Below are 27,892 nucleotides of genomic sequence, written 5' to 3'. Positions count from 1 at the left end.
TTTCTGTAATATTCTGCATAAATGTTTACTATTAAATTCACCATTCTACTAAGTACTACCTTAATGCTATCTGCTTCCTATTTAAATAGCTTTTAGAAAGTGAAGTACAGGCACACACACAACAGTACCTCACCAAAAATTGTCAAATGGCGCCTAGATAGTTTTCAGAGAAAACAATGTGACGCAAAGTAAAATTGCCTAAAGCTGCATAAATATGTATACCACCCACAAGAGCAGTGACTTATAGCCCATGATAGATATTCTCTGCTTTCTTGCCCTGCTTTGAACTCTGAAAAAATTTCTCTAAAGTCTTGGGAACCTGCTTTAGAGGAGCAAGAAGTCAGTTTTCTTAGTAAAGGGCAAACAGTATCTTCCTCCTAGATGACTTGAGTTAATTAAAAAGAAAAGCAGATGAGAATGAACTCCATGTACTCAAGTGATTTAAAAGTGGTGTATAGAAATTACCACTGCTTCCATACCATAAGGATTCTCCAATATTGTACCACTAATAAGTATGAGTCCAGTGATACCTTTAAGAGCCACAGTTTTATTCTGGATATATAAGCTTTTATGTGCATACACACTTCTTCACATACATGGAAACAGAAGCCACCAGGTATTACATATAGGTTAGGTTGTGGGTGAAGAGGTGTTGCCAGGAAAGGACTGCAGAAAACAGCTCAAAAATAGGTCAGCTGTTTGGGACTTTCTCGTGTAATCCCTTTAGATAGAGGGGCCCAATAAAGCTGAGCCCATGATGGGGGGGGGGGATGCTGGATAAGTCTCGTTTTTCTTGTTTTTCCATAACACATTGATTATAATCTATATTTTTCTGATTAACTCAGGAGGTACTAAGTCATTGCCGCGCAGGAAGCTCCAGTCCTGCCACTCAGCCTGGCGGGGGGCCCACACCCCAGGAGGCGAACAGGAGATGGGCCACCTCCCCACACGGCTCCTTCACCTTCCCCCCTCCTACCCCCCTGCCAAGTCTCCTCACTTCCCCCTTTCTCTCTCTCTCTCCCCTGCGCTCTGCCACTGCTGCCCCCCCAAACACCCACCCTCCTGCCCATCTCTACCTCGACCTCTCCCCCCCAGCCCACCTCACCACTCACCCCTCCTCACCTGCCCAGCGGACACTTCACCCCTCTCCTTCCCCCCCGTGCCCTGATCCCTATCACTACACCTTCCTTTTCCTTGTACCTGTTTCTCCTTCCTTCCTTCCTTCCTACTATCCACCCGTCCACCCATCCCTTTATCTACCCGTGCTGCGCCAGAGGGGGGGGGGCTGCCATGCCAACCCACTGCCCGCTAGCACCCGCTGTATTGTTTCTACAGCGGGCTTATTTACTAGTATATTCTTAATAATGCACTTCCAATCTACTTTGCTACTGGGGAAAGCTGCAAGGATCACCATGACTACATTTCTCAGGAAGCACAGAATATATATTTTCCATACCTAGACTAGATGGTTTTCCACATGTGCAATGTATTTGTATTTTTCGGAGTGGTTGAGCTTCTGGCATTGAAATTAGCTTGAATGCAGGGTTTCTCATGTCTTTCCTCCCTCTGCATTTTTGCAATTGCCCTGTTGGTTAATTTTCTTACAGACACACCTTAAAATCAGTATTTTTGAGTGTGGGTAGTGTCATCATTAATGGAATCATGGTACTCCCCTCCCTCTTGTTATGTTGATATATCAGTATACTGCTAGAAGTGGAGCAGTACATGCATGAGAATCATCATATTGTCCATGTGAAATAATGCCTTCTACTCAGTACTTGGCTTTTTGGAGCTGCAAACTGGTTTTTGAAAGCTTTCCCGTGGACAAAGGGAGGAGTCAGTTCACACATCTAGTAATTGCTGTCAGGGGGGCAGAATTTAATGCTTAGTCATTTGAGAATGTTTAGCAGGCTGAGATGCTTCTCACTTGCCTTCGAAGCCTCTTGCTGGAATCCCCATAAGTCAGCTCTATGGTACTTTATACACAAAAATGGAGTGATCACACTAAGAACCATGAAGTGGACCAGATGAGCACTCTGGAACAGTCTAAACTGAAAACAACCCCCACAAACCCCATAACAATAAACTGTAAAAAACAAAAATTAAAAGAGCTTGTAATGGAAAGGGTGCAAGGCACATAATGTAGTGTGTTTTTTAAAAAAAAAATAATAAAGCCTTTCCTACAGAAACAAAGGAAAATACTCTTCTTTCCATGGCTGACCAGCAAGAGAGCTAAGCACAGAGGCAAAGAGTGAAGATTGAGTGGTTAGAAAGAGCAATGACTGCTCCTGTGCTTTCTGAAAGTACAAGGAAGCAAATGGCTGTGCGGGGAAAAGGGGGGGGGAGTAAAAGGTATAAATGTTATACAAAGTAAGAGTAATGATCACTCCTGTGTGTCCTTATAGCAATATAGAGATATGACACTATAACCCATACCACACTGACGCCGCTGCACCAGACTGCCACCGGTGTTTCAATGGGGACAAGTTGCCCTGTCTCTTTCCAAGGCTGTACGGGGGAGCCAGACTTGGTCCACCCCGGATTTGTGCCTCCAGATGAGATAGCCTGGTTCCGCCATGCTGTGGGGTGGCAGGGGCTGATTTTAATTTTTAAAAATGGGGTATTGCATGACAATACAATATCCCATTCTTAAAAATAAAATAAAACATTTCCACAGGCGGCTCTGCCACATTGTGCGGCAAAACCACCTGGGGCATTTTGTGTCCATTCAGGGATGCCATAGTTGCGGCCGTGGTTGGGGAGGAGCCATGCCAGGATGACCTGACTCTTTCCTTCCTCATGGCCCTGGCCCAACATAGACCCAGTTGGCACCCCAGACAAAAAAAGGAACATGGATATATCCGCATTCCCCTACCCTGGGGTAAACAACATCATCTGGAATCAGGAATTTGCCCTGCCACCAGATGAACGGTAAGGTGGGGCAAATTCCTGGTGTAGAAAAGGTATACCAGGCAAGTTTTTAATAATAATAATAATAATAATAATAATAATAATAATAATAATAATAATACTTGATTATTTGCCAAACAAGGGGGGAAATTCCTCATTACCAAGGTGGGGGAAAAGGGAGCATAGGTCAGGTTTGTCCCACAGTCAGAGTCCAGCTAGGGAAAGCGAACAGAAAGTGGGAGGAACCAAAAAAACCATAGGAAGCATAACACATGGCAACCAAATGCAATTTTGGGAGAAAGATGTGGGTTAAAGTGGTCCCAAAAGAACCATAAAAGTATGGCTTAAAAGAAATGTGTAGCAGACAGAAGATAAATCAAAGCAGTATGGGACTAGAAACAACACAAAAAAAGGCATGTGGGGAAAAATATTCCTCATAATGAACTGTTACTCATATGCCATTATTCATTAGTTTCATATAAAGTACATACAGTGTTATAAGAAGGCATTTGTCTTATAAATGTTGGTATAGAAATGATCTAAAAGTATGATAAAAGCCGTAAATGAATCAACAACAGCTGCAATTAGTACAAGTTAACAAAAAGGCTCAAAACAATAACATGAGAAAACAAAAAGAAACTGGGGGAGTGGGTGATCCCTATTTTCTGCTCCAGCCTTCATAATCCATCCATGCAGCACACTGACTTTCACAGCTGAAAATGATGCTGGCACAGGAGAAATACTTACATATATATAAGTGCTCCATATGGCTGGTTGTCACATTTAAAAGGTGCTTGCTCTGAAGCATCTGCACACCAGCTACATGCCCATTGGAGTAATTGGTTGCTGAAATGCACACTTAGAAGCTAGCACCTATTTTAAGAATCTTTTAAGCATGATACTAGGCTTGACTGCCAAATGATTAAACCTAAACAAAACCATTCCACAGGTTTCAATTAGACAGCTGTTTCAAAAACAAAGTAAAACTCTTTAAAGAATGTTTTCTGATCCTAAAACAATATAGCTGCCCCTGAGCAGGTATGAAACTATCGCCATCATATTATTTTATTGCATTTGTCAATGATACTATCACATTCATTTCCAAATTTATTTGGAAGTGGCCATGACTGAATTGAAAGAACAAGCATGCAAAGGAATACTGTGCCAAGCTTTCATTTACGCCTTTGTAAGTCATGTTAACTAGCATGACGATAAATTTGAATTAGAGAAACAGCCTGTACCTGTGTCTAAAGTAAATGAGAAACTGCAGTAGATCTTTGATGGGAAAAGTTATGAGGAATAAATCATTGACAGCGATGTTTAAATTGCTGGGGGATTAAACATGACTATTTCATAACTGAAAGAACAAAGAACTGTCATGTTCACATAGTTGTATAACCTTGTACTTTGTAGTTATCCTTTTATCTCTTATTCTTTTGATTTGATATCCAGCAATTAAGAAATCTGTTTGAGAGTTGATGAAGTAACTATCTTTACATCGCTCCGTGGGAGCGGTATAAATAAAAGGCTAAGGGAGGCTTGGTCCGGGATGGGGGGCAATGATTGGCCCCTTGCTCCCGAACTGACAGGCGGAGGGCCCAATCGACTGGGCCTTCCGCTTGTCTGCCCACCTCCCGACCCGCCCCCCCCCCCAACCTAGCCCGCATTCGTCTGCCTGCGGCCATTTCACGCCTGGCCACCGACAAGGCAGGTAGACAGCCACCCGAGCTACCCTGCCATGCGGCCCTGGGAGCAGGGGGGCGGCTGTGGCCCGCACACCAAACCCTTTGCCTCCCCCAACCTACTTACCCCTCACCTCCCCGTCACACTCTGCTGCCACCGCTTTGCTTCCACCCTCTGCCGGTGCTTGCCCGCCTTGCCTTCTCCACCCACCGCACAATCTTCCCATCCCCCCTCACCTCTGCTGCCGCTTGCCCGCCCTGCCTTTTCCACCCCCCATTCAAGCTTCCCAGACCCCCAATCCCCCCTCACCTCCGCCAGTGCTTGCCCGCCCCGCACAATCTTCCAAGCCCCTCATCCTCCTTCACCTCTAGCAGAATTACCAGCACTGCCTTAGCCCTTGGGGAATGACATCTATACCAATAGCAGCAGCTCAGGCCCACCAACATCTCCCTATGGAGTTAGACCCTGGTCACACCCAATTCATGATGCTCGTTCTTTACTCAGATCCCTCACAGTTGGATTGCTCCACCCTTTCAAGTCCTTGTGGGCTATCAACAGGCGGGGGGGGGGGGTGAGTGGTGCTCCACACTGTCACAGTTATATCTAATTTGAAGCTCTGTTGTGACAGTGGCTTGTTGTTCTGCTCTTCCTTGTTCATTTTTATTGCTAGTTGTGTGAGACATGGCAAAAGCAAGTAGCTGACTCTACAGCTGCAGGCTGTCAACCTGATAACATAGAATAAAGTAAATTGTACTCTTAGGTCTAGGGAATACACACAGAGTTTCAAACTAGTCAAAAACACAACAAGGAATTTCCCATGCTGCCAACCATGTCTATTACATAAAAGTGTTACAGCTGTGAGTGTTGCTAGCTAATCTATAAGGTCTGCAAATAAGTTTTTGATAGGTCTGATTTTGCAGGAAGATTACACTACAGTACCTTCTATATTTACGGACATAATCTTTTGTTAACAGGACTGTATACAAAGAGGAAGTTATTAACCCAAACTCAAGCAGAGATAGAACACAGAATCATTTCCAGGTCTAAGCCCCAGAAAATAAATATGTAATCTACTAAATGAATCTGATTATGGTATGTTTGGAATACTTTTTTTTCTTGGCATATACAGCGCCAACCTAAACAGAGATAAGTGTTCCATGTTCATTGAAATCAAGGGGCTTAGAAAGGTCTGCATTGCCAGTAACTGAATTATCCCCTCAAACATATTTAGCATTAAGGATGAGGGCTTTTTCTGCAAGGCAGATGGTAGGAATTTCACTTAGGACAGAGGTCTGGAATCTCCACACACACACCAGACATAGTGTTAATAGCTGATTTTAATATTACTTACAAGCATTATTAATTCTTTTTGCCCTTCTGATGGTTTTAGAAAATAATTCTTCAAATGTGAATAATCTGAGAGCATTTAATCAGCCTGATTATGGAGTCTTTTTTGGTGCAAGCAGCGAGTAAGTCTAATGGGTAGGCTATTGGATGAGTCTACTTTGATTTCTGCTGAGCAGGCAAAAAGTTGACCCACCCTAAAAATCCTATCTGTGTGGACAAAAAAATGTTACATTTCACTCTCACTCAGCTTCCCCTGCTATAGTTCAAGACGGTTGAAAAAAGTATTCCCCCACAAATGTACACTTCCCTGATCTACTTCACTGCCTTTTAATTATTGAATTATAGTTTATTAAGAGCAAAGCAACTGTTGCAAAAATTTACTCAGCAGCTGGTGAGCTTGTCCTTTTCGATTTTTCCACTTTCAGGATGAGAAAGAGGTTTGGATAATATTTATAATTCTGATGAAGCACTTAGTAGATTTTTAATAACCCTTCAGTGAGGAAAACCTGTCATATTCTGCTATAGTGTTGCAGCTGTCAATGTTATTTTTTGCCAGATTGGTTGGCTTCCAAGGGTAATTCAGGATTACTCATCAGCACCATAATATACTGTGTGGGTATACAGCACCTAAATCATCTCCACCTGTACAAGTTTGGGACCACCATCTAATTACATTTTAGATGGGTGACTTGGGAATTAATATCTAGAAATGATTGTCATATGCAGAAATGTTTCGGTGAACAAATATAATTAAAACAGTTGAGCAGGCTATTCTGGTACTGATGCAGTTTGGTTCCTGGTCCAGCTGAATGTGCTTGGACTTCCTTGTGCTACATAAACAATTGCCCTCCCAAAAAAGGAATGTGCTTTTTTCCTTAAAATAATTCATGTCTACATCTGCCCTGCATTTCTACGTCTGCCCTGTACATATGCATATGTTTGCTTCCCTAAACTTTGTTGATAACCCCCCTCTCTATAAAGATTGGATTGACTGTGTATGTGTGTTTTTGTGTGTATAAAAGTGTATGCAGGAAGTCTCTAGGAAGTCTACCTCTCATCCTTAGAGATGTTGGATGATATTATCTTCAACTTCCCTTCCTGCCAGAAAATTCAATATTAGCCATTCTAATCCAGTTAACTGCAATGGATTTAGAAGGGTGTGATTTCTTTAGGGTTGCCCTGTATGTCAAGAAAATGTTCTTCAACTGCTTCATTCTGCCATTAGAAAATTTCACATTGGCTATAAAGAAGAGTGTCCTTTGGCATAAAGCTTGCTTTAGAGGGGGAAAGGCTGATATATTAATTCTAATTAAAGGTACAATAGGATGTAAATTCTGGATCTCAGAAAAAAATGTGATAGGGAATTCTGTGATATAGAAGATCCTCAAAGACATTTTAAAATGCTGAGATCATTCTATATACTCCAAAGAAAAAATATCATTTTGGAATAAACTATGAATTTATCTAAGTTTGATGTAGTGGTTAAGAACGGCAGCTTCTAATCTGGCAAGCTGGGTTTGATTCCCCACTCCTCCACATGCTGGGTGACCTTGGGCTAGTCACAGTTCTGATAGTTCTGTTCTCACAGAACAGTCCTGTCAGAGCTCTCTCCCACCTACTTCACAGGATGTCTGTTGTGGGGAGAGGAACAGAAGGTGATTGTAAGCCACTTGAAACTCCTTCTGGTAGTGAAAAGCAGGGTATAAATCTTCTTCAATTTATACACCACCTCTCTCCACATGTGGGCTTTTTGTAGTTTTTAAAACATCCTAAACTTAAAATTCTCACCCAAAATCCCCATCCCACCCCAGCCATTTTCAGTCTGGCCTGCAGATTGACTATCAGGCAGGAAGATTTGCCCAGCCAAGAAAGGGGGAACATGGAGAGGAGAGTGATGAAGAGTGGAAGACTCTCATCTGGAAAACAAGAAGCCAGCTGGGTGACCTTAAGGCCATCCTGAATTGAGGGCATAATCTGGGCAGAGAAGAACAGGTTTCTGTATGTATACTATCATTATGAATGCAGTCCTGCCTGCTCAGAAGGATGTCGTATGCTGAAAAAATGCCTATCCAGAAGGTACAGTGTTTTCAGTGAGCTGTAGGGATGCCAAAATCCAGGTGAGACTTGAAGATTTCCTGGAATTACAACAGATCTTCCGACTACAAAAATTTGTTCCACTTGGGAAAATGACTACTTTGGAGGGCAAACTCTATAACAGCGTCCCGTTGCCAAGGGGTGGGGGGGAGAGGGCAACCTGGGCCCCTGTGCAAATGCGCATGCGCAGACCTGCACATGGCAGTGGCACAAAAGTGCGTGCACAGCAGCCGTGTGCATGTGTGCATGTGCAGACCCACCGTGCATATGTGTTTGTGCATGGCAGAAATCCAAACACGCATGTGCAGCGGGTTTACACATGCGCACATGCGCCACCAGCATGCCGGCGGTCGAGCTTCCCCCGACACACAGCAAGAAGCTTGCCAGGTTGCGAGTTAATCGGCCACTTCTCACTGTGGGGGTGCGGGGAGAGGGAGCCGCGGCCTGTTGCCGTGGCTCTCACAACCCAACACAGGGCCGCAGACCAGGGCTTGATGACCCCCGCTCTATAACATTATATACTGATGAGGTTATTCTCATCAAACCTCACTGTCCCCAGGCTTCACCCACCAAATATTCAGGAATTACCCAACCTAGTGTTGGCAGCCCTAGTGCTCTTGCACCACACAGGAGGCCAAATGAATTATTCATCAGTGTATATCCACCATGAAGTTAATACAATTACACTGTTACTGGAATATTTTTCACAGATTAAGTTAAATTAAACATATCAATCAATAAAATAAATTATGTAGCCCATCATGATTAACAGTTTTGTAGACAAAAAAACCCACTAGCAATTAGCCATGCTAAATAATGCAAACACAAATGTTAGTAAAATGGTTTTTAAAAATAGAACTAGGTAGTGTTTATTAAGGATGGGCATAAACCACAACCTCAGAAGGAGGCCCTGAAACCTCTGATGATGCTCTGCTGGGGTGGAACTCAGGGAGTAGCAAGCTGGGTTTGGTGCCCAGGGACAGGGACCTCTGGTATATGTGAGAAGCACCCATTCCACCCATTGTCAACTTTATGGTCTTCATAATCAAGAGGGGTGGGTATAAATGTTGTAGCAGAGAAATTGGATGGAGCAGAGAAACTGTGCTCAGTTGGAGCAGAAAACTGGGTGGTTCAAAGCCCTGAAACCACCCCTAACACTCAAGCCCTGGAAGGTTATATAAACATTAGCCCTCTTCCAAGGAACCCACCAGCTAAGCCTCTGTACTCAGTATGAGCAGAGAGACTGGGTGGTTCAGAGTCCTGAATTCCCCTACACCCAAACTCCAGCAGCAGGGATCAAATCATAATCAGGAGGGGGAATACAAAATCTGAGTCCTCACTGCCAAGGCTGGAGCTAAGCCCTACCTAGTTCTCATGTGAGTAGAGAGACTTGGTAGCTCGGAGACCTGAGTCCACCTACCTAAAGCTTGCAGATCACAAGCAGAAAGGAATGAATCTGCTCTGCTTATAACAGTGGTTCTCAACCTTGGGACTGGGACCCCATTTGGGGTCTCCTAGGGTCGTCATGTTGTCTGCCACTGTGGTGGCAAGTGGAAGTGTGTGGAGGTGTGTGGCAGTGGGCAGTGTGTGGCAGCATGTGTAGACGGGCGGTGGCCAGCGGCCGGCGGAGGTGGGTGGAGGCAGCGGAGCCATGGCAATGGCTGCCTCCATGCTGCCTTGATTGTTGTGCACATCTGTGCACACATGTGTTTCCAGCACCCTACTGGCTCCTTCTGCAGCTGCCTGGAGGGTCACGCCGGCGCCTGCTGAGGAATGCATCGAAACACTTTGCTCAGCTCTCTGAGAGCTAGCAAGAAAGCTACCCCTCCCCCCATGGGTCCAAAGTCAGCCCATCCTGCCCGATTCCGTCCAGCAAGCCCCACGTGCTCTGAAGCAGGACCACCGCGGAAACCCTCCCCCATGGTTAAAAGAAGGGAGAAAGGAGAGAAGCGGTGAGCCAAGGGAGCAAGATGCGCACCCAAGCCAGGCCCACAGTAGGACAGTGAACAATCTAGACATGGTGGCAGCAGCCCCCTCCCCTAGGCAGGGCCCTCGCCCCCGTCCAGTCACTTCCTGCATGGCCATGGCTGGGGGGCAGTAGAAGCGCCTCTGCAGTGCTAGCTGGCAGCTCCTCTGGCTGGGTCCCCATTGGGTTTCGGTGCCGAAGTTGGGGTTGCGGTGAAGAAAAGGTTGAGAAACACTGGCTTATAAAAAGCTCCATTCTTCTAACCTACCAGCCAACAAAGGAGAGGGTGGGAGCTGAGCTAACTGAATACATAACATTCAGGCCACAGACCATAATGGGAATTCTGTGATAGGTGGCTGGCAGTGCCTGTTGAGCTTTGGAGGGCTCCTGTTGGTGTATCCAAGGCTGGAGAATTCTGCCCCCCTTGTCTGGGAATTTTGTAAACAGTTTAATTGATCAGCACTAGTCTGTCTCCATTCATGAACTGCCACAAATGGCTACAAACAGCACTAATTATCACTCTTTAGCTGAAAAATAGAAAAGTTTGGTTGGGTTAGCTTTCTATCACAATGAATATTACGTCCTGGTGAAGAATATTTACAGGAATATTCCTGTAATCAGTCCATTTACAAAAACAAAAGGACTAGTCATACATGCTTATTAAAACAGACCAATTAAATTCTACTTTTCTTTTTATCTTTCACACTATTACTACCTCTGTACAAAAGTTTTGTCAGATACAGAAATTTGTTTAAAAACTACTGTATCTTTAACAGAGCGTCATCAGAACTAAAATATATAATCATAGGAGAATTTATATTACAGTGATAAGACCTATATTTTTTTCTGAGCTGCATTAGAATTCAGTTCTATATCTCTCTTTTCACCCTTTCCCCTAAATGCAACAGAAGCATATAAAATTCTTCTTATGACTTTCCAGCCAGTATTTGTTATTTCTACAAAATGCTAATCCAACCTAGGGCTGGATTAATGATGGAACATTCCCTTAAAACATAAGCACATAAATTAAAGCAAACAGATGTTCAAACATTCCATCTGTGCATCCTATAACCCACACGAGGCACATACGTACTTACCGTCCATCTGTTAAGGTAGCTTGTTCTCCATTCAGCACTTTGTCACAGGTGCCTGTCAGTTTTGGGTTCAGACTGGCAACCTATTGAACAGCAAGACTGCTATACAGCATCAGAGATAGATAGATAGATAGATAGATAGATAGATAGATAGATAGATAGATAGATAGATAGATAGATAGATAGATAGATAGATAGATAGATAGATAGATAGATAGATAGATAGATAGATAGATAGATAGATAGATAGATAGATAGATAGATACCATGATGATTCCTTTATTATTCAGAAGGTAAGGTCTGTAATGTAAGCTGAATCCAGATAGTCATTGAGGATGCATGCCAGTAAAGGCCTATAAAAACAAGGAGAAAAATCAAAGGTTAAAGTACATATTTTGAACAATATTCTACTCAATATTCAAAATATTCTGAAATTACTAGAAAGGATGAAAGAATCATGGTTTACAGACAAATGGTAATGTATATTTTGTAGTGTTTGCCCATGGTTGGAAAAAATGTCAGCATACCTGATGAAACTTAAATATATACAAAATGTAAGTAAAGCTGGTAAGACAGCATTAGTACTGAATATAAGTAGGATGCCTTAAATTCTGCCTATACATGATGGCATCAAGCATTCAACACAGTTACAAAGACTGTTTTCACTGCAGATATGAATAATAATTATTATGGCTTGCAGATGCACAGTTATTCACAAGAGATGTTATTGTGCATAATATTCCTTATTCAAAACAAACATGAGAACTGTTGTTGCTTATCTCATGTAACTGTTGCTTATCATCTTGTATGCCCAGTTTTGTTTTGTTTCAGTTTTTTACATCCAGTGATAACCTCAAATGTGTTGGCTATTCAGAATACTTGTCCCCAAGAAGTGAACATATGGATTTTGCTGTGGAAGTGGAAAATGTCATGACACTTGTGTTTGAACCTCTAGTCTGAAGTATGTTCATCAATTAGGCCTGATGGAAAGGCCTCAGTTCCTTTTGTCAGGCATAGAACCTGTAATTATGAGTCACATCTTTGCAACATTTTAGACTAATTGCTGTAATGTGCTATCCCCCCCCCCCCCGCAAAAAAAAAAGAACCTTTGCAGAGGCATCACAACTAGTTTTCTGTTCCTGAGTAACAAATGTTCTTGTTTACAAATAAGTAGATGCCAAGATACTTTAAACAATTGAGATGCCTCTGAACTGGCTGAGAAGTAACACTTTTGTCATTGTCACTGCTGTTTCATAGTTTTTCCAGTGAGTTCTATAATATGCACTCTCAGATTCAGTATGACTTTATCACTCTCATTGTTCTAGATGTCTCTTAGCCCTCTTTAGGTCACCTGTCTCCATGTTAAACCAGTTAACCAGGTTTCATTCCAAGGATGGTAGCAGTAAATGGGGAACAACTTGGCCAAAAATATACAGAATGGTAATAGTGACTTCCTCGTAGCTGTAGATTTTGTTAATTCTGGAGAATTGGGACCAATCCATGCAACCTCAGTAACATTGGCTTGCTGAAAATTACTTGCCTATTGGAGTAAATCATGTTCAAGTAAACCATTCACAGTTTGAATTCTTGTCTACATGGACACATTTGTATTTAGCATAAACATGTCAACACTGCCTTACCTGGGTTCAAACTAATGTTAGGTGGAATTGAGCCAGTAAATGTCAGATAACAGGAATTCAATCCAATTCAGGCTGTTTCAGGATAAAGTCGTCTGGTATGTTGTTCAAGTAATGCACATATTTGTGGTTTTCATAAAACCATGAGTTTGCAGGTGGCAAATAGCTAGTACAATAGGTGATGGAATGTCTAGGTATGCATCAATTTTAACACAGTGATTTCCTGTTGCCACATTCATTGATTGCATTTACTTTGAGAAGGTCAAAAATAATTTTATAGTTTAAGACTCTAGGAACAGGCAGCGTAAGTTTTATTTTCAGTATGTTAATATTGTTACACTTCTGGTGAAAATCTCACACCCATTCCGCAAAGAAAAATAAATCCTAATATATATTTGGGGAGTCCAATTAATCAGGAAGTTCTCCTTTACAAGCCCCACTGAAATGAAATGATCTTCCCAGTGGATTCAACCAGCAGTGGCATGTTTTTTGCTGTATCTGCTAATGGAAACTTTACAAAATGATAATGAAACACCATAATATTCAAGGATGCCTGTAGTTATGCATACTTCCATTTTTAAAAAGAGATTGAAAATGTATAGAGTACTGCCATAATTAATGCTGCTGTTTATAATTTATTTAGCACCATTTAAAATGGTACTTAGATTTGTAAAGGACACTGAAGTGGCCCACTTCCTTGAAAACTGATTTAATTTTCATTAAAGTAGGCAACACTGTGCAACAAAAGTTCGTCTTTCCTGTTTTGTTTTTGTTTCATTTGCACAAGTAAGGATGAATGCATGATGAATGTCAATGGAAAGTTGCACATTAGTCACATTGGAACAGCTCTGAGAATAATCAAGCAATTCCCTTAGTTGCAGACTGCTCGCATAGCTGCACTCTCGGTCAGCGATATGGAAAAGGGAAGGAAAGAGAGAGGAAGGTTCTGCTCCTAGGCTCTTTGTCCCACTTGTACATGAAACATGGTTTACTTGACTCTTATCATTTTTTTCCAGTGGAAGGGACAATGCAGGGCTGCTTGTATTCGGTGCTAACACTTTTATTTAGTTTTGACATTTATACGAAGAACCATCTGTGCTGTCCACTTTTGTTCTTTGGAATGTCGTGCTCAGTATCCATCAAAATGTTGGTTATTTACAACAAAGGGTTAACAAAATGATTGAATTCAAAATATATTCAAGGGGAAATGAATGCTTATTGTTGGTTGACACGTGTCATTCCTGTGATCCTGGCAAATCAGAATGAGGTGGCAATGGGTCACTAGGTATTCCTATAGAAGGGGAAAGAGAAAGGATTGTGACATTGTTTTACACTGAACACGTTCTGTTTCCCAGGGGCAGATAAATACTTCCTTTCCCTCCATTTTAGATTATATTTTATAAGGAACATTCTGTCATAGCTGCCTAATGACTAGGGGGATTGAAAAATAGTCCTTTGAACCAGCCTGGACCCTGGGAGGCAGGGGACAAAAAGGAAGCAGAATAGCATACAGTTCCCATTTCTGTGTCTACAATTATGTACCATATACAAATACTATAGATTACATTTTGTCTGTGAAGGTTTTATTATTCAAAATAAGGAAAATTAGAAATAGGGGCCTGGGTTGTGAGAATTATTGTGACATAGCATATGCTATCATTATGGAATAATTTAATTCATGCCAGGCCTTTGGGGAAAAGAGATTTAAGCATGCATAGATTTTCAACCTGTGTCCAAAGGCACTTACAGCTTTTGGGGAGCATAGAAGCAATGGGTTTTGAGAGGGAGAAAGAAAGAACAGGGTGAAGGAGATGCTCATAATCACTCTTTCCTTGGGGCTGTTTATCATCCACATGTCCTTTCACTACAGTCAAAGTCCTTCCCCTTGAAAGCACTGTAATTGGAGTAGAATAGTATAAAATGGTTAAAGGCATGTTTTCTGCTATGTGATCAGCACCCTTCTTCTTTTCGGCAGATAACAGCTGCTGGAGGCCTTCTGAAATTTACCATCTCATATGATCTCACTGGGGAAGACGATGCTGCTGAGGCAATGCTTCAGTCTGATGTCATCATAGAGGTACAACTTCACAATATTGTGTGTTCAGTGAAAGGATGATTTGTTTGAGGCAGATTTTCAGTGGTAAGCTGGCTAAACAAGGAGTCACTTAAAACAGACTTAATCATTTTGCAAGCCAATATAATATAACCTTGGGCAGTTTTAAGACAATAGAGGGAGGGATGGGAAGGGAGAGGCAAATGTAGCAGCATGGATAGCATAGATGCCTTTGGACATGCTTAGACTTTGGCTACTTCCACACAAAGATTTTTCTCTGGGTTGGCATTCAAATCAGAGCGGCGGGGGTGGGGGGCGGTTTTACACCAGCCCGTAGCCATCTACTTTCGGTACCTCCACCTTCCCAGCATTGCTGAACACCTTCCCAAACTTGTTTGGTAATCTTTTTAAAAAAGATTGCAGTCAAATAATGTTTGTATCTTGTATGCATAAGAAGGTGCATATTTCTACTCCACCTCCCATTGCCATGCGTCCATAATGTTATAATGTTCTGACTAGTCCCTATATATTCCCAGCTTTCATTTTTTTAAGTGTCTTTTCATTCCAGAGATATGCCTTATGTCTCCACATACTACTAGGTAGATCATTACAATGTTAACATGCTACAGTGACACGTCAAATGCCATTATTTTTACAAGGCATTCACAGTGGCAGTGAAAGCCATATGAAGAGTCATTGCGATGTAGAGGAAGACTTTGTTAAGTGTTTTTAATGGCAATAAAAATTGCTGGAAATGTAATTCTGTTAATGAGTAAGCATGCTTAAATCCCTTTGATGTCAGTAGGACTTTCTTATTTCAACCGAAGTTATTTATTACCATGTTTGGGATAATATTATAAATATAAGGATGACTGAAGTACACATTGAATAGGCAGTTGATAACTTTTCACTATTGCTGTTTGATCTCTGTAATTGATAAGAAACTTAATTGGAGAGCCCGTGCAGTGTAACGATTAGAACACCAGACCAGTACAGAGTAGTCCTGGATTCAAATCCCCACTTACAATGGGAAAATTACAATCTTTATAACTAAGCACTGATATAGGGTTGTTGTAAGGACTAATGGGAGGTATTGGATATGTGTTGCCCTAGAAAGACAAAAGTCTACATTCCCCCCCTCCCCCACTCTCCACACACAATAATACAAAACTGGTACATTGGCTTTCAAAATACCATTAAGGGTTTTTTAATGTCTAAATTCAAATAATAAATAAATAAATATTTTGTCCTGTCTCAGCTTACGTTTCCATATCAACAGTAATATCAGATTCTCAGCAATACCTCACATAGATGAACACACCTGGTCCCAGAACTTTGTCCCAAAGTGTTAGGCTCTCCACAGGGTCATTGCTACACAAGTTGTTTCCTGAAAATGTTTCCACCCATAACATTTATTCTGATTACTAGGGAAGTGGCTTGAGAATCAGTACGTCACAGGAGGGAATTCATCTGAATCCGTTTGAAGAACACACCGAAGAAGTCTTGCTAAAGCATGATTTATTTATGCTGCATGGTACTGACTCGCTGCCGGTCAGCAAAAGGGAATTCATGACTGTGCTTGCAAATATAAAGAGACTCCTTATAAGAGCCACATACAGCTATGGGATGAATGCCATCTACAGGTAATTGTCACAACTGCATTTCCACCCTACAGGCATTAAGGTGAAATATGTTCTGCATTAATAATAACTCAAGTTCCTCAAGACCTTCACTCATTATTCAATTGCAACTAGTTTCAGCTTTGCATTTAGTATATGGTGTCCAGTGAAGAAAACCTTACACCAGTTCACTGCATGCACGTCGTTTTCAGTGCCTGGGTTTCTAGTCATATTAAGATTTATAATTATATCAGTGCTATTAGCAACTGCCAGTGTGTCAATCCAAAAAGTCGTATTAGGGTAATTAAATAAAACTGTCGTGTAGTAATGTCCTTTTACAATTTGCTGATACAACCTCTGGTTACCACATAAAGAGGTTGAATAGTTGGAAAAGAACTGAATAGAGCAACTGAAGTGATCAAAGGCTTGGGGATCTGCCCAAGAGACAAGGCTGAAATTTTTGGGCATTTGGAGTTAGAAAGAGGGTAGCTGAGGTTGTGAATGATGTTGCTTTATAACATTATGCACAGTATAGAGGCAGTAGACAGAGAACAACTTTTATTCTTCTCATATAATACTAGACCTTGGGGTCATCCTATACAACAGATTGGTAATAGATTCAAGACAGACAAAAGAATATAGTTGACACTACTTATTGACATGAAATGTAGTGATGGGTAGATGGAATTAGAAGTGGTTATCTAGATTTGCGAGTCTGTGGCCTATTGAGGAGAATATGTGGAAGAAAACACAGCACAAAAACCAGTTTTGTGGAAGAAACATGGCCAAAGCTATATTGAGAGCAGACCAAAATGTATTGGCACAGGGTGGGGACAGAATCAGCATCATACAACCCAACAATTGTCCGATGAAACCCATCCTGGCAGCCTGCCTACTGGGGCAGAGACTGAGGAATGACAGTGTTATGGGGACCACATGAGTGTCTGCTGCCACCTTGCCACTTGGTGGTAATGCCATAGCTGGGCAAGTTGCTAACTACTCCACCCTTAAGACTCCTTAAGGTAGTCTCCAGACAGCAGAAGTGGTCATGTAGGTCACGCCACCACCACATGGATCAGTCCCAATGTCCAAACCACAGATGTTGTGACAAATCTAAGCACAAACAATATTACAAAACATTCAATGAGCAGAAGAGAGTGGGAGAGCCGAAGATTCACAAAACAGGAAGAGGTACACAGTTGTGGTGGTTTGAATGTCCATGAGGAATCCTCCAAAATTCCTATATCCCCACTGCTCTCAGCACAGCTCCCACCTGTTATCCCCAAGTCCTGCTTTGGACATCTGGAAATAGGATGCTGGATTAGATGGACTATTGGATTGTCCAGCATAGCTATACATGTTCTTATATAAGTAATTATTTTCTTGCAAAGTTGTGTCTGTGTTCGTGTGTACATATGGTGGATATATAGTTTGCTTTCATTAAGAGCGTATCAGATTCTGATCCTCTTCTTGGGATTCTTCGCTCAGTTATGACTTGTATAAAATGTGCTGAAGTCACATGCTGGCTTTTTCAGTAGAGTTGTATTTATTGACCCGGTCATCTGAGTACAGTATATGGCTGGATTGTGACTTAATTCAATAGAAAATTTATGCAAGTACATTGAGCCTATGTGTTGAAGCATGATCCCGACACATGGGGAGGTAGAGAATACATTTTTTTAAAAAAGTTTAGGCTAAGTGAAAAATATAGTGTTCTAGATAGTAAGGAAAGAGACTGAGAAGAAAAGTCCAGTATCCTAAAGGTATGAACTCCAGGGCCCATTCTGCACACAAAGGATAATGCACTTTCAATGTGTTTTGGCAGCTGGATATTCCTGTGCGGAACAGGAAAATCTACTTCTAAAGTGCATTGAAAGTGCATTATCTCTTGTGTGCAGAATAGGCCCAGGTCACCTGAATGTGACCTAAAGTTTGCTGGTGGTGTTTAAAGCTCTGGTTTAAAAGGAGGAGGGGAATAGAGAAAGCAGCCTTTAAAAGAATGCCCTGCAAAACATCTAGAACAGAGCTAATTTGCTGCTAAAATATGAGCTCTCTGCAGACTACTCAGTTGCTGCTGGCTCTCCATTTCTGGGAACTTCTGCTCTCTCCTGTTACAATCATGTAAAAGTTGAAGGTAGGCAGGTAGCAGAGCTTGATGGGGTCAGCAAAAATTTTCTCCCAAGGGAGGGGGGGCAGAGAAACTTGACCTGAAGAGGAAGCAACAAGTCTTTCAGTCTTCAAGCCAACTGTCATTGGTACTGAAATCATTCAGGTCTAATAGATTACACTTTGAGAAGTTTCATATTCAGGCTTGCTGTAGGAATTTAATCAATATTTTTTTTATTTACGGTCATAGATGAACCAGTAGAAAACATAAAATTACAGATATAAAATCAATTATGAATGGATAAAAACTAAGAAATAAGAACAGTTGTGGAGGTCGCAGGCTGGGTGCGGCAGCGGCAGCGAAGGTGGGACGGCGGGGAGCATGCTGGCTGGTCCCGGCGGCGTGTAAGTTTCCGCGGAGCGGCTCGGCGTCGGCGTCTCGGGGGCCATCTTGCAGGGTTGAGGCTGAGCGCGGCGGCAGTGGTGACTCGCAGAGGTCGGGGAGCATCTTGCCTGGGCGACGGGCCTGCTGATGTTGGCGGCGAAGTTGAAGCAGGCAGCGGGTCATTGGTGCGTTGGTGGTCAGCGCGGCCATTTTGGAGTGCGGGCGGCGGCTCTGCGGCGTCATTGCCGTGGCGGTGGGCAGGCACCGTAGGCTATCAGGTAGGGCATGGGGTCCGGCGTCGGGTGGTCGGTTGCGCCATCATGTCGGCGGCGCCCTCTCCGTTGTGGTGGCGATGTCGGAGCGCGGGCGTCGGCTCGTTGGCAGGCTGCTGGGCTGTGGGTTGTTGTTGGAGGTTGGGCCTCAGTGGCGGCAAGCGCGGATTGAGGGGGCAAGCGAGGATAGTTGGGGCAGGGCATCCTGTGGGCGATTTTTCCCGAGCCCAGGGAAGTGGGGCGAGCCTCATCCGGCCAAGATGGCTGCTCGGGGAGGACTGGAGTGTGTGGGCGGCGTCCGGGAGATGGACCAAGTGTCCAACAGGAAGGCACGCTTCGTGCGCCTCCTAATTGGACACTTGGCCCTGGAGTGCCACTCGGAGGAGCGAATCGGGAGCCGCTTCGCTCCTCCGAGTTTTTATCCCGGACAGAGCACGCCCTAACTCCTCCCACACAGCCCTTACACTTTTATTTAGTCCGCGGCGCCCACAGCGCCACGGGCAGTTTAAACATAAGTTCTGCATCTGGTTCAGAAAAATTTAAAGATTACCTACTGGATGGGGGATACGTTTCTAGGTAACACTGTGTGTGAACGGGACCTTGCGGTACTTGTGGATTGTAGACTAAATATGAGCAGGCAATTTGATGCAGCAGTAAAAAAAAAGGCAAATGCCATTTTGGGCTGTATCAACAGGGGCATCACATCAAAATCACAAGATGTCATAGTCCCATTGTATACGGCACTGGTCAGACCACACCTGGAGTACTGTGTGCAGTTCTGGAGGCCTCACTTCAAGAAGGACATGGATAAAATTGAAAGGGTACAGAGAAGAGCGACGAAGATGATCTGGGGGCAAGGGACCAAGCCCTATGAAGATAGGTTGAGGGACTTGGGAATGTTCAGCCTAGAGAAAAGGAGGTTGAGAGGGGACATGATAGCCCTCTTTAAGTATTTGAAAGGTTGTCACTTGGAGGAGGACAGGATGCTGTTCCCATTGGCTGCAGTGGAAAGGACATGCAGTAATGGGTTTAAACTACAAGTACAACGATATAGGCTAGATATCAGGAAAAAAAATTTCACAGTCAGAGTAGTTCAGCAGTAGAATAGGCTGCCTAGGGAGGTGGTGAGCTCCCTCTCACTGGAAGTCTTCAAGCAAAGGTTGGATACACACTTTTCTTGGATGCTTTAGGATGCTTAGGGCTAATCCTGCGTTGAGCAGGGGGTTGGACTAGATGGCCTGTATGGCCCCTTCCAGCTCTATGATTCTGTGATTCTGTGCAATATATTTTATTGTATTTTGTAAAAGAAGGAAACATTGAGACTGAAAGTTTGACACTGACTGTAAGGAAATTCTCTTCTTGTTTCCTCTCTTCTGTACATTTCTTTCTTTTCACTTCGGGATGTGCAAGGAAAAAAATTGGACCATTTTGAATTCAGTCTGAAGCAAATTGGACAGAATCTGATTAGCCTGAATCACCATTTTTTTTTATTTGGTTGAATGCATTCAAGCAAATCTGAATCAATCAGGCACCATTAAAGTATGCAGGAATTTCCCCTTTTTCATCTTTTCTGGGGGATGAGAGTTTGAGGTAGAGGCCCCAAACTTGCAGCATGGCTACAGGAACTCTCTTCAAAAGAATCCCCAAGTTGCAAAAAGTTTGACCAGGGGGTCTAACCCCATCTAACCTCCATTATTTCCTATTTTGTGAAAAAGTAGATCCTCTGGTCTGTTAATAGATTCTTATCTTAGGAGAATAATAAAATCAGAGTCCAATAGCACCTTTAAGACCAACAAAGATTTATTCAAGGCTGGAGCTTTTGAGTGCAAGCAGTCTTCCTCAGACTATGTTAATGGAGGTCAGATTAAGGAACCCAGATTGGACCCCATGGTCCAATCTTTTTGTAACTTGGGGGTTCTTTTGAGGAGAAGTTCCTGCAGCCATGCTGCAAGTTTGGTGCCTCTACCTCAAACCCCCTCTCTCCCTCAAACCCAGAAAAGATGAAAGGGGGAACTTCCCCCCTTTTGCTTTCAAGTTTAAGCAGCCATTGTCTGAATTGACAAATCACACTGAATCACAATTCGGAGATTTGGACAAGATTGATTTGGCCATCTCAATTTACTGCGGAATGGCAATTTAGACTGGATGCGGCCTATTTGTATCTGAATCAAGGCTGATTTAGGTAGTTTTCGGCCAATCTGAATCAAATTGCACATACATAAATCATATTCCTGCAGTGTACTAGCTGCGGCTGCCACTTGATTTTCTGACATTCACATTCAATCTCTTCTGCTCTAAAATTTGACTTCTATCCCTGTGGTCTAAAATCATTGATATGATACTTATTGCTCTTTTCAAACATCTTGCTTTATCCTTTTTGGTGAGTTTAGTACTGACTCACTTTCTTCCTCAGTTCTCTTGCAATATCATTCCTGGAATGTGTTTCTAGTTTTTTCTCTGCTCTTTGAAGATGGAGTTCTAGTTTCCCAAGCCAGTTTGTCTGCTATTGACATGCAACCATGCCTTGATCATTACTTTTCATCTGTAGGTATGAAAAAATGTATCCCTGGACCATTTGTTTTGACTTGGTCTCACACTTGTGTTATCTGTGAAAATTTAGTGGGTTATTTTGGATACTGTTGCTTTTTTGAACAGCTTCTGCTCGTTTGGAGTTCTTTTTTTCCCTTTGAAAAATCACTTGCAGAAACTGATGCTCATTTTAGAACCCATCTGGTGTTTTCTTGTTGACCATTTGTGCAAGTTGTTCGAGGGCATCATAATTGAGAGTATCACATTACTACTGCTTAAAGTGTGTGAGGCTGACCGACAGGCACAATCAAATACACTTTCTAATATACATTCAACAACTATTTCTTCCCCTCTCCACCTAGTAATCTGCAAATATTCACAAGTCCACCTTCCAGTTATTTTCCCTTTAATGGAGAGTAAATTAGTTAGTAGCAGGCATAGGGAAAATTCAGGAAAATTGTCTGCATCAGGGAAATTAAATATCCACATCCAAAATTGAATCTAGTGGATTATTGTGCTCTCCCCAAAATGTAATTGTCATCAAAACATTATTTTTGACATTTCTGCATTTTGCCCAGATAATAGCTATTTTTATCTTTATCTTTTTATTATTTTATTTCAATCTTCATGTTTTTTCCCCTTCTGTTAACCCCTCCTTCTTCTCTATTTCTTTGATTTCAGATTTTCTTTCACTGTTTGTACCTTCTCTCTAAGACCAATTATGCACCGGGGGGAAAGGCCAGACTGGTACCAGCTTGACAGCAGGGTAAAACTCTGCTTATACATGGTATCACTACCAGCCAGGCCCCTCCTGGCCCTGGTCCACTTTAGGGCCCCCGATGCCCTGTGTTAATGGAATGCTGATTTTTCTGTGTTTACTTTTTTAATGTGGGTGCCATTGGTGGCTATGCTGGGCCAGGACTGTACTTACAGGGAAGAGCCAGGACTGGAAGGCTGTGCTCCTTTCCCCACCTTTCAGCGTCCCAGAAGGGACACAAAGTGCCCCATTCAGTTCCATGGCACATCGCGATGCCACAGAGTTGAACAGGGTGTTTTTTTTACCCTTATGATGGTAGGATAGCATTGTGACACTACCCTAACTTCATGCTATAAAACCTCCTTGCCCCCCCCCCCCCACAGTGGGGCGTGACAGACCCTTTCTGCCCTGGAGTTGTGCATGCACACTCACAACTCCAGGGCTGACTGTGTGCACCAGGGGATTTCTTCTCCTGTTAGTTCACAGGAAGCGACAGGGCATGCTTCTCCACTGCAAAAAACTGGTGGCAGCCTGACATGTGCATAATCGATCTAAATATAGCATATCAAGCAGTGATATTCTCAACTCTAGCTTTTTTTCATTGTGGCTTTTCACTTCACATCTAATATTTCCCCCCTTACCTTCAAGTTAGGGGGAGATTTTGCCTCTATAACTTTGGTGTTTCTCATGCCTCTTCCATCCCAATTCTAGTTCTTCTGTTGCATCTGTTGTCTCCTCATTCATCTCAAGGTCCTTGTTCTGGGTCATCTTTGTCTCTCTCTGTTTTCTTTTATGTACACAGCTTACTTCTGAGTGACTTATGCTATTTTACCACTTTGTGGTCTTCAAACCACAATTGTGAGAAATTCATTCAGAGCTAATCTCTGAGCCTTAGTGTCCCAAATAGCTACAAGGCTCTAAAAATGATTGTGAGGAATCTCCACAGCATCACTCTCACAAGGCAAACATAAAGGAAAAGAGAGACTCACCCCTCTCCCCACCTGCAGTGTTCCTGCTTTCATGATGATGTAGTCAATGAAAGATGCATTGCCCAGAATGGGTATGCAAATTATCATGACAAAAACATTCCTGAAAAATTGTAGACAGGTCATCCAGCATGTCACTAATATTACCCATCAGGTACAAAGGAAGTAAACACCCTTCCCCATTGCTAGTGTGTTCAGTGGTTGCCTATGCAGTAATGAGATCATAGAATCATAGAATCATAGAGTTGGAAGGGGCCATACAGGCCATCTAGTCCAACCCCCTGCTCAATGCAGGATCAGCCCAAAGCATCCTAAAGCATCCAAGAAAAGTGTTGGTCTGACAGGACCTGTTGGACCTGTAGGAGACAAATCCATGCTGACTTCCTTGGATCACCAAATAGTCCTCCAGATGTTTGCAGATCACTCCCTTCAATATCTGCTCCATTATCATACCCACAACAGAGGTTAGACTCACTGGTCTGTAGTTTCCTGGATCATCCTTCTTCCCTTTTTGAAGATTGGAATAACGTTTGCTCTCTTCCAGTCCTCTGGGACATCTCCAGTCCTTAAAGAGGTCCCGAAGATGATGGACAAGGGTTGTGCAAGTTCTCCAGAAAGTTCTTTGAGCACTCTCGGGTGCATTTCATCCGGCCCAGGGTATTTGAACTCATCCAGTGCAGCTAAATGTCTCTCGACAACCTCTCTGTCAATGTCAACCTGCCACCCAGACACTGTCTCTTGGCTACTGCCATCTCTAGATATGCCTAAACCCTTTGACCTGTGGGGAAAAAAACAGATGTAAAATAGGTGATGAGCCTTTCTGCTTTCTCTGCATCCTCTGTTAGTGTTTGTCCATCCGCACCCAACAGTGGGCCTATTGCCTCCTTTACTTCACGTTTGCTCCTCACATAACTGAAGAATCTTTTCTTGTTACAGTGGGATTCCCTGGCCAATCTTAACTCACTCTCAGCTTTGGCCTTTATGATGATTGATCTACAGTGCCTAGTAACCTGTAGATACTCTTCTTTAGAGTTCTGTCCTTCCCTCCATTTCCTGTACATTTCCCTTTTCTTTCTTAGTTCCTCTTGAAGTTCTCTGTTTCTCTGAATAGGCTTCTTAGAGCTCCTGCTGTTTTCGTCTTTCTGGGATAGTCATTGATTGAGCATGCAATAGCTTTTGTTTGAGTAGCACCCACCCTTCACATGCTCCCTTCCCTTCCAGCATTCTCATCCATGGTATGACACTCATCATGTCTCTGAGTTTATTAAAGTTTGCCCTATGAAAATCCAACATCCGCGTCTGGCTACAAGCTTCCTTGGCTCCCCATCTCAAAAGGAATTCTATGAGGACATGGTCACTTCCCCCTAGGGTCCCCACCTCCTTCACCTCATCCACCAACTCTTGCCTGTTGGTCAGTATTAAGTCCAGTATGGCTGAACCTCTTGTGATGTATTTTCTAGAATCCCCTTGATAATACTAGTGCTATTATACAATATGCTTTGCTAAACACACACTCACGACTGCAAAACTGCCCACTTGAAAAAGACTCTTATCCTTGGGCATTCCATGTGGTCAGACCTATTATCCAAAGTGTTCTTGATTCCTTGGTCACTCTAGAGTGGTCGTTCCCAACTAGGGTTACTGTTAACCGTAGGGATACTCCGGAGCCCCAACTCGAGTAGTGGGAATTTAAACTGTCTGCAGTGGCCTTGTTAAATTCACACACAAAGGAAAAGGAATGGGAGGGAAGAGCTGAATCTGCTGCATTCCCTCTAAAGGCTCCTCCTATTTCCCCCCTCTCAGAATTTCTCAGAGACCCATTGGCAAAAAATGGCTGGAGAAAGGCTGTTGCAAGCAAAGGTTTTCAGATATTCAAGAAGGAGAGGACTGTGTCAAATACCCAGTGGTCCCCAACCCCAGTGTTCCCCAACTCCAAGGATAGGACTGTGTCAAATACCCAGTGGTTCCCAACCGGGGACTGGTAGCGGTCCGTGGCTCAGTCCGTACCAGGCCGCAGCTCCTCCTCGTCCTCCTTCCTGGCTGCTGCCTTGGGGGCTACCCTGCCACCGGCTCACCCCTGGTGCACTCCGGCGGCTGCCATGGCTGGGGCTCCCCCTCTGCGTGGCACTGCGCAGTTGCTGCTAGCAGTACCCCCTAGTGGGCGGCGGAAAGTCAAGGGCACCGGAGGGAAAGCAAGCAGAACAGGGGCTCAGGCGGTGGCGACATCCTTCGGCAAAAGACTAACCCCCCCCAGGCCTCAGTAAAATTGTCAAGTATTGACCGGTCCCTGGTGATAAAAAGGTTGGGGACCACTGCAATACCACACAGTCTACCCTCCAAATAAGCCTGTTTAAATTCTAGATATGTAAACCTGTCTCTTAAATAACAATGTCAATATTTTACAATAAGTACAGCTTATACAGATTGAAAAACTTGTCTCTTTGTTTTTCTTTTCATTTACTGTGAAGTTTCCAACCAAAATGGTTTCTAGATGTGTCCCATTTTCAAACTTTTCCTCAGTGTTTGTCCTGAATACTAATAATATTAATGTACCATACAAAGTTAACAAAATATACAACATAACTATCAAATAATACCTTACCTCTCACTATTAGATCAATATAAGTGATTCCACCTGTAATTTAACACCTGTAATTTAAATGTAATTAAATACATTCAATAAACTTATGTGTAATTCAAAAATTAGAAGTTAACCAAGTACCAGCCTAAGTTATTATCAACCTTACCTTAATTGCACAAAAGAATATTTAATATATGATCTAGCCAACAGCTCTGTATCGTGTGGAGATGCTTGTCTGTAGACAGCACCCAAAAGCACTGATAGAAATGCAGTTATTAAAGTACTCCCCCGACCAACAGCTGTGTTGCAAATTGCGTATCTTAAAGGTACAGTTTTGAAGAAAGAATTTTTTAAAAAGCACAAAAGCTCTAAAGATGTCTGTAAACAGCCCCCAAATGCACTGATAGTAATACAGTTATCTAAGCACTCCCCCAACCAACAGCTGTTTTACAAAATGCTTGTCTTAAGGATACAAGTTTAAAAAACAATTTTAAAGCAAGCATGAAAGCTCTAAAGACGTATTCAAGCCCCGTGGACTTAGAGAGTCCAAGGAATAGATGTAGAAGCATTCCCTCCTTAGCATTTTGTTAACGTCCATTATCTGGTAAGGTTCAGGTTGCACTTGTGGTAAGTTAAATGGGGTGGGTGGAAACTGTTGAAATGGAGTAGAGCATTTCTATCTGTTTGCTTTTCGTAAGAAGATATTAATAGTTTGTCTTCCGTATTTAAAGAGACCAGTGTGTCTAAGAAAGGTAATTTTGTGAGGTCATATTTGTCCATAAATTTGATTGTTGGATGCTATACATTGCACCATTGAATAATTTGCTCAATTGTGTGGACATTCCTGTAAATAAAGGAATCATCAAGGAATTGAGTATAAAAAAGTATTTCACCTTTAAATGGGTTCAAATTCTCATTGCACAACCACTTGTATTCAATGTTTAACATAAAGAGGTTCGTGATGGATGGTGCCACTGCGGAACCCATGGAAATGGCATGTATGTGTAAGTATAAACGATCCACGAATTCAAAACAATTGTGTTCCAAAACCAAATCTACTAGGTCAATCAAAAAACATGTTGGTGGACAGAAAATTTCTGTCACTGATATCTAATAGGTTTTGTACCACCATTCTAACATCTTCTAGTGGCATGTTAGTATATAATGTCATGATGTCTAAAGTCAATAATCAAACTCCCTCTGGTACTGCTAACTTTTTGATTAATTAATAACATGTGTTGCATCCTTGATTAAGGTATTACTTGTGGAATCATTTTTTGAATGTGAAAATCTGAAAAGATTGATAAGGCTTCCAGTAAAGATCTGCGTAGTGAGACTATAGGTCAACCAAGAGGGGGGCATACTGGTTTGTGTATTTTCAGAATATGAGGAGTCCTCGGGTGTTTGTTTTCTAGGAAGCCTGCTTCATTCTTGTTTAATATAACCTAATCCAAACCCTTCATGGACTGCAATTCTGATTACTTTCATTGTTTCTTTTATATAGCTATGGTCAACCACCTTATAATATTTGGCATCATTAAGTTGTCTCATGACCTCATTTCTGTAGTCAGTCATATTCATAATTACAATGCCTCCCTCTTTGTCTGCAGGTTTAATTATTATGTCAGGGCCTGTTCGGAGCTCTTTCAAACATAGAAATTGTTCCTCAGTTAAATTAAAAGGCACCTTACTCCTTTTGTGTTTTAATTTGTCCAAATCTTTCAGTACAGTTTTTTCAAAAATAGTGGTTTCAGGTACATCATCCAAAGGTTTAAACATGGATTTAATGCTAAAAGAAGTCAACTGAGTAATACTTTGATATTGTGAAAAATAATAATTGAGTTTAAGTAATCTGGTTAGTCTGAATAGGTCT

The 27,892-nt window shown here is 42.4% G+C and overlaps 1 protein-coding gene across 7 annotated transcripts in view; it reads left to right on the top strand.

Annotated features, from left to right (window-relative positions):
* The window catches only part of LAMA2 (laminin subunit alpha 2), a 606,483-nt gene that overhangs the window by 306,954 nt on the left and 271,637 nt on the right, over positions 1–27,892 (top strand). For all 7 annotated transcript variants that reach the window (XM_077353378.1, XM_077353349.1, XM_077353372.1 and 4 more), the window contains exons 13-14: positions 14,707–14,808; positions 16,213–16,427. In XM_077353378.1, coding sequence (XP_077209493.1) covers positions 14,707–14,808; positions 16,213–16,427 — 317 coding nt within the window. The remainder of the gene's footprint in view (positions 1–14,706; positions 14,809–16,212; positions 16,428–27,892) is intronic.

Source organism: Paroedura picta, chromosome 1 (genome assembly GCF_049243985.1).
Source record: "Paroedura picta isolate Pp20150507F chromosome 1, Ppicta_v3.0, whole genome shotgun sequence".
NCBI classification, from domain to species: Eukaryota; Metazoa; Chordata; class Lepidosauria; order Squamata; family Gekkonidae; genus Paroedura; species Paroedura picta.
The sequence above is the reverse complement of the archived record's forward strand: the minus strand, read 5'-3'. Positions and strand labels throughout refer to the sequence as shown.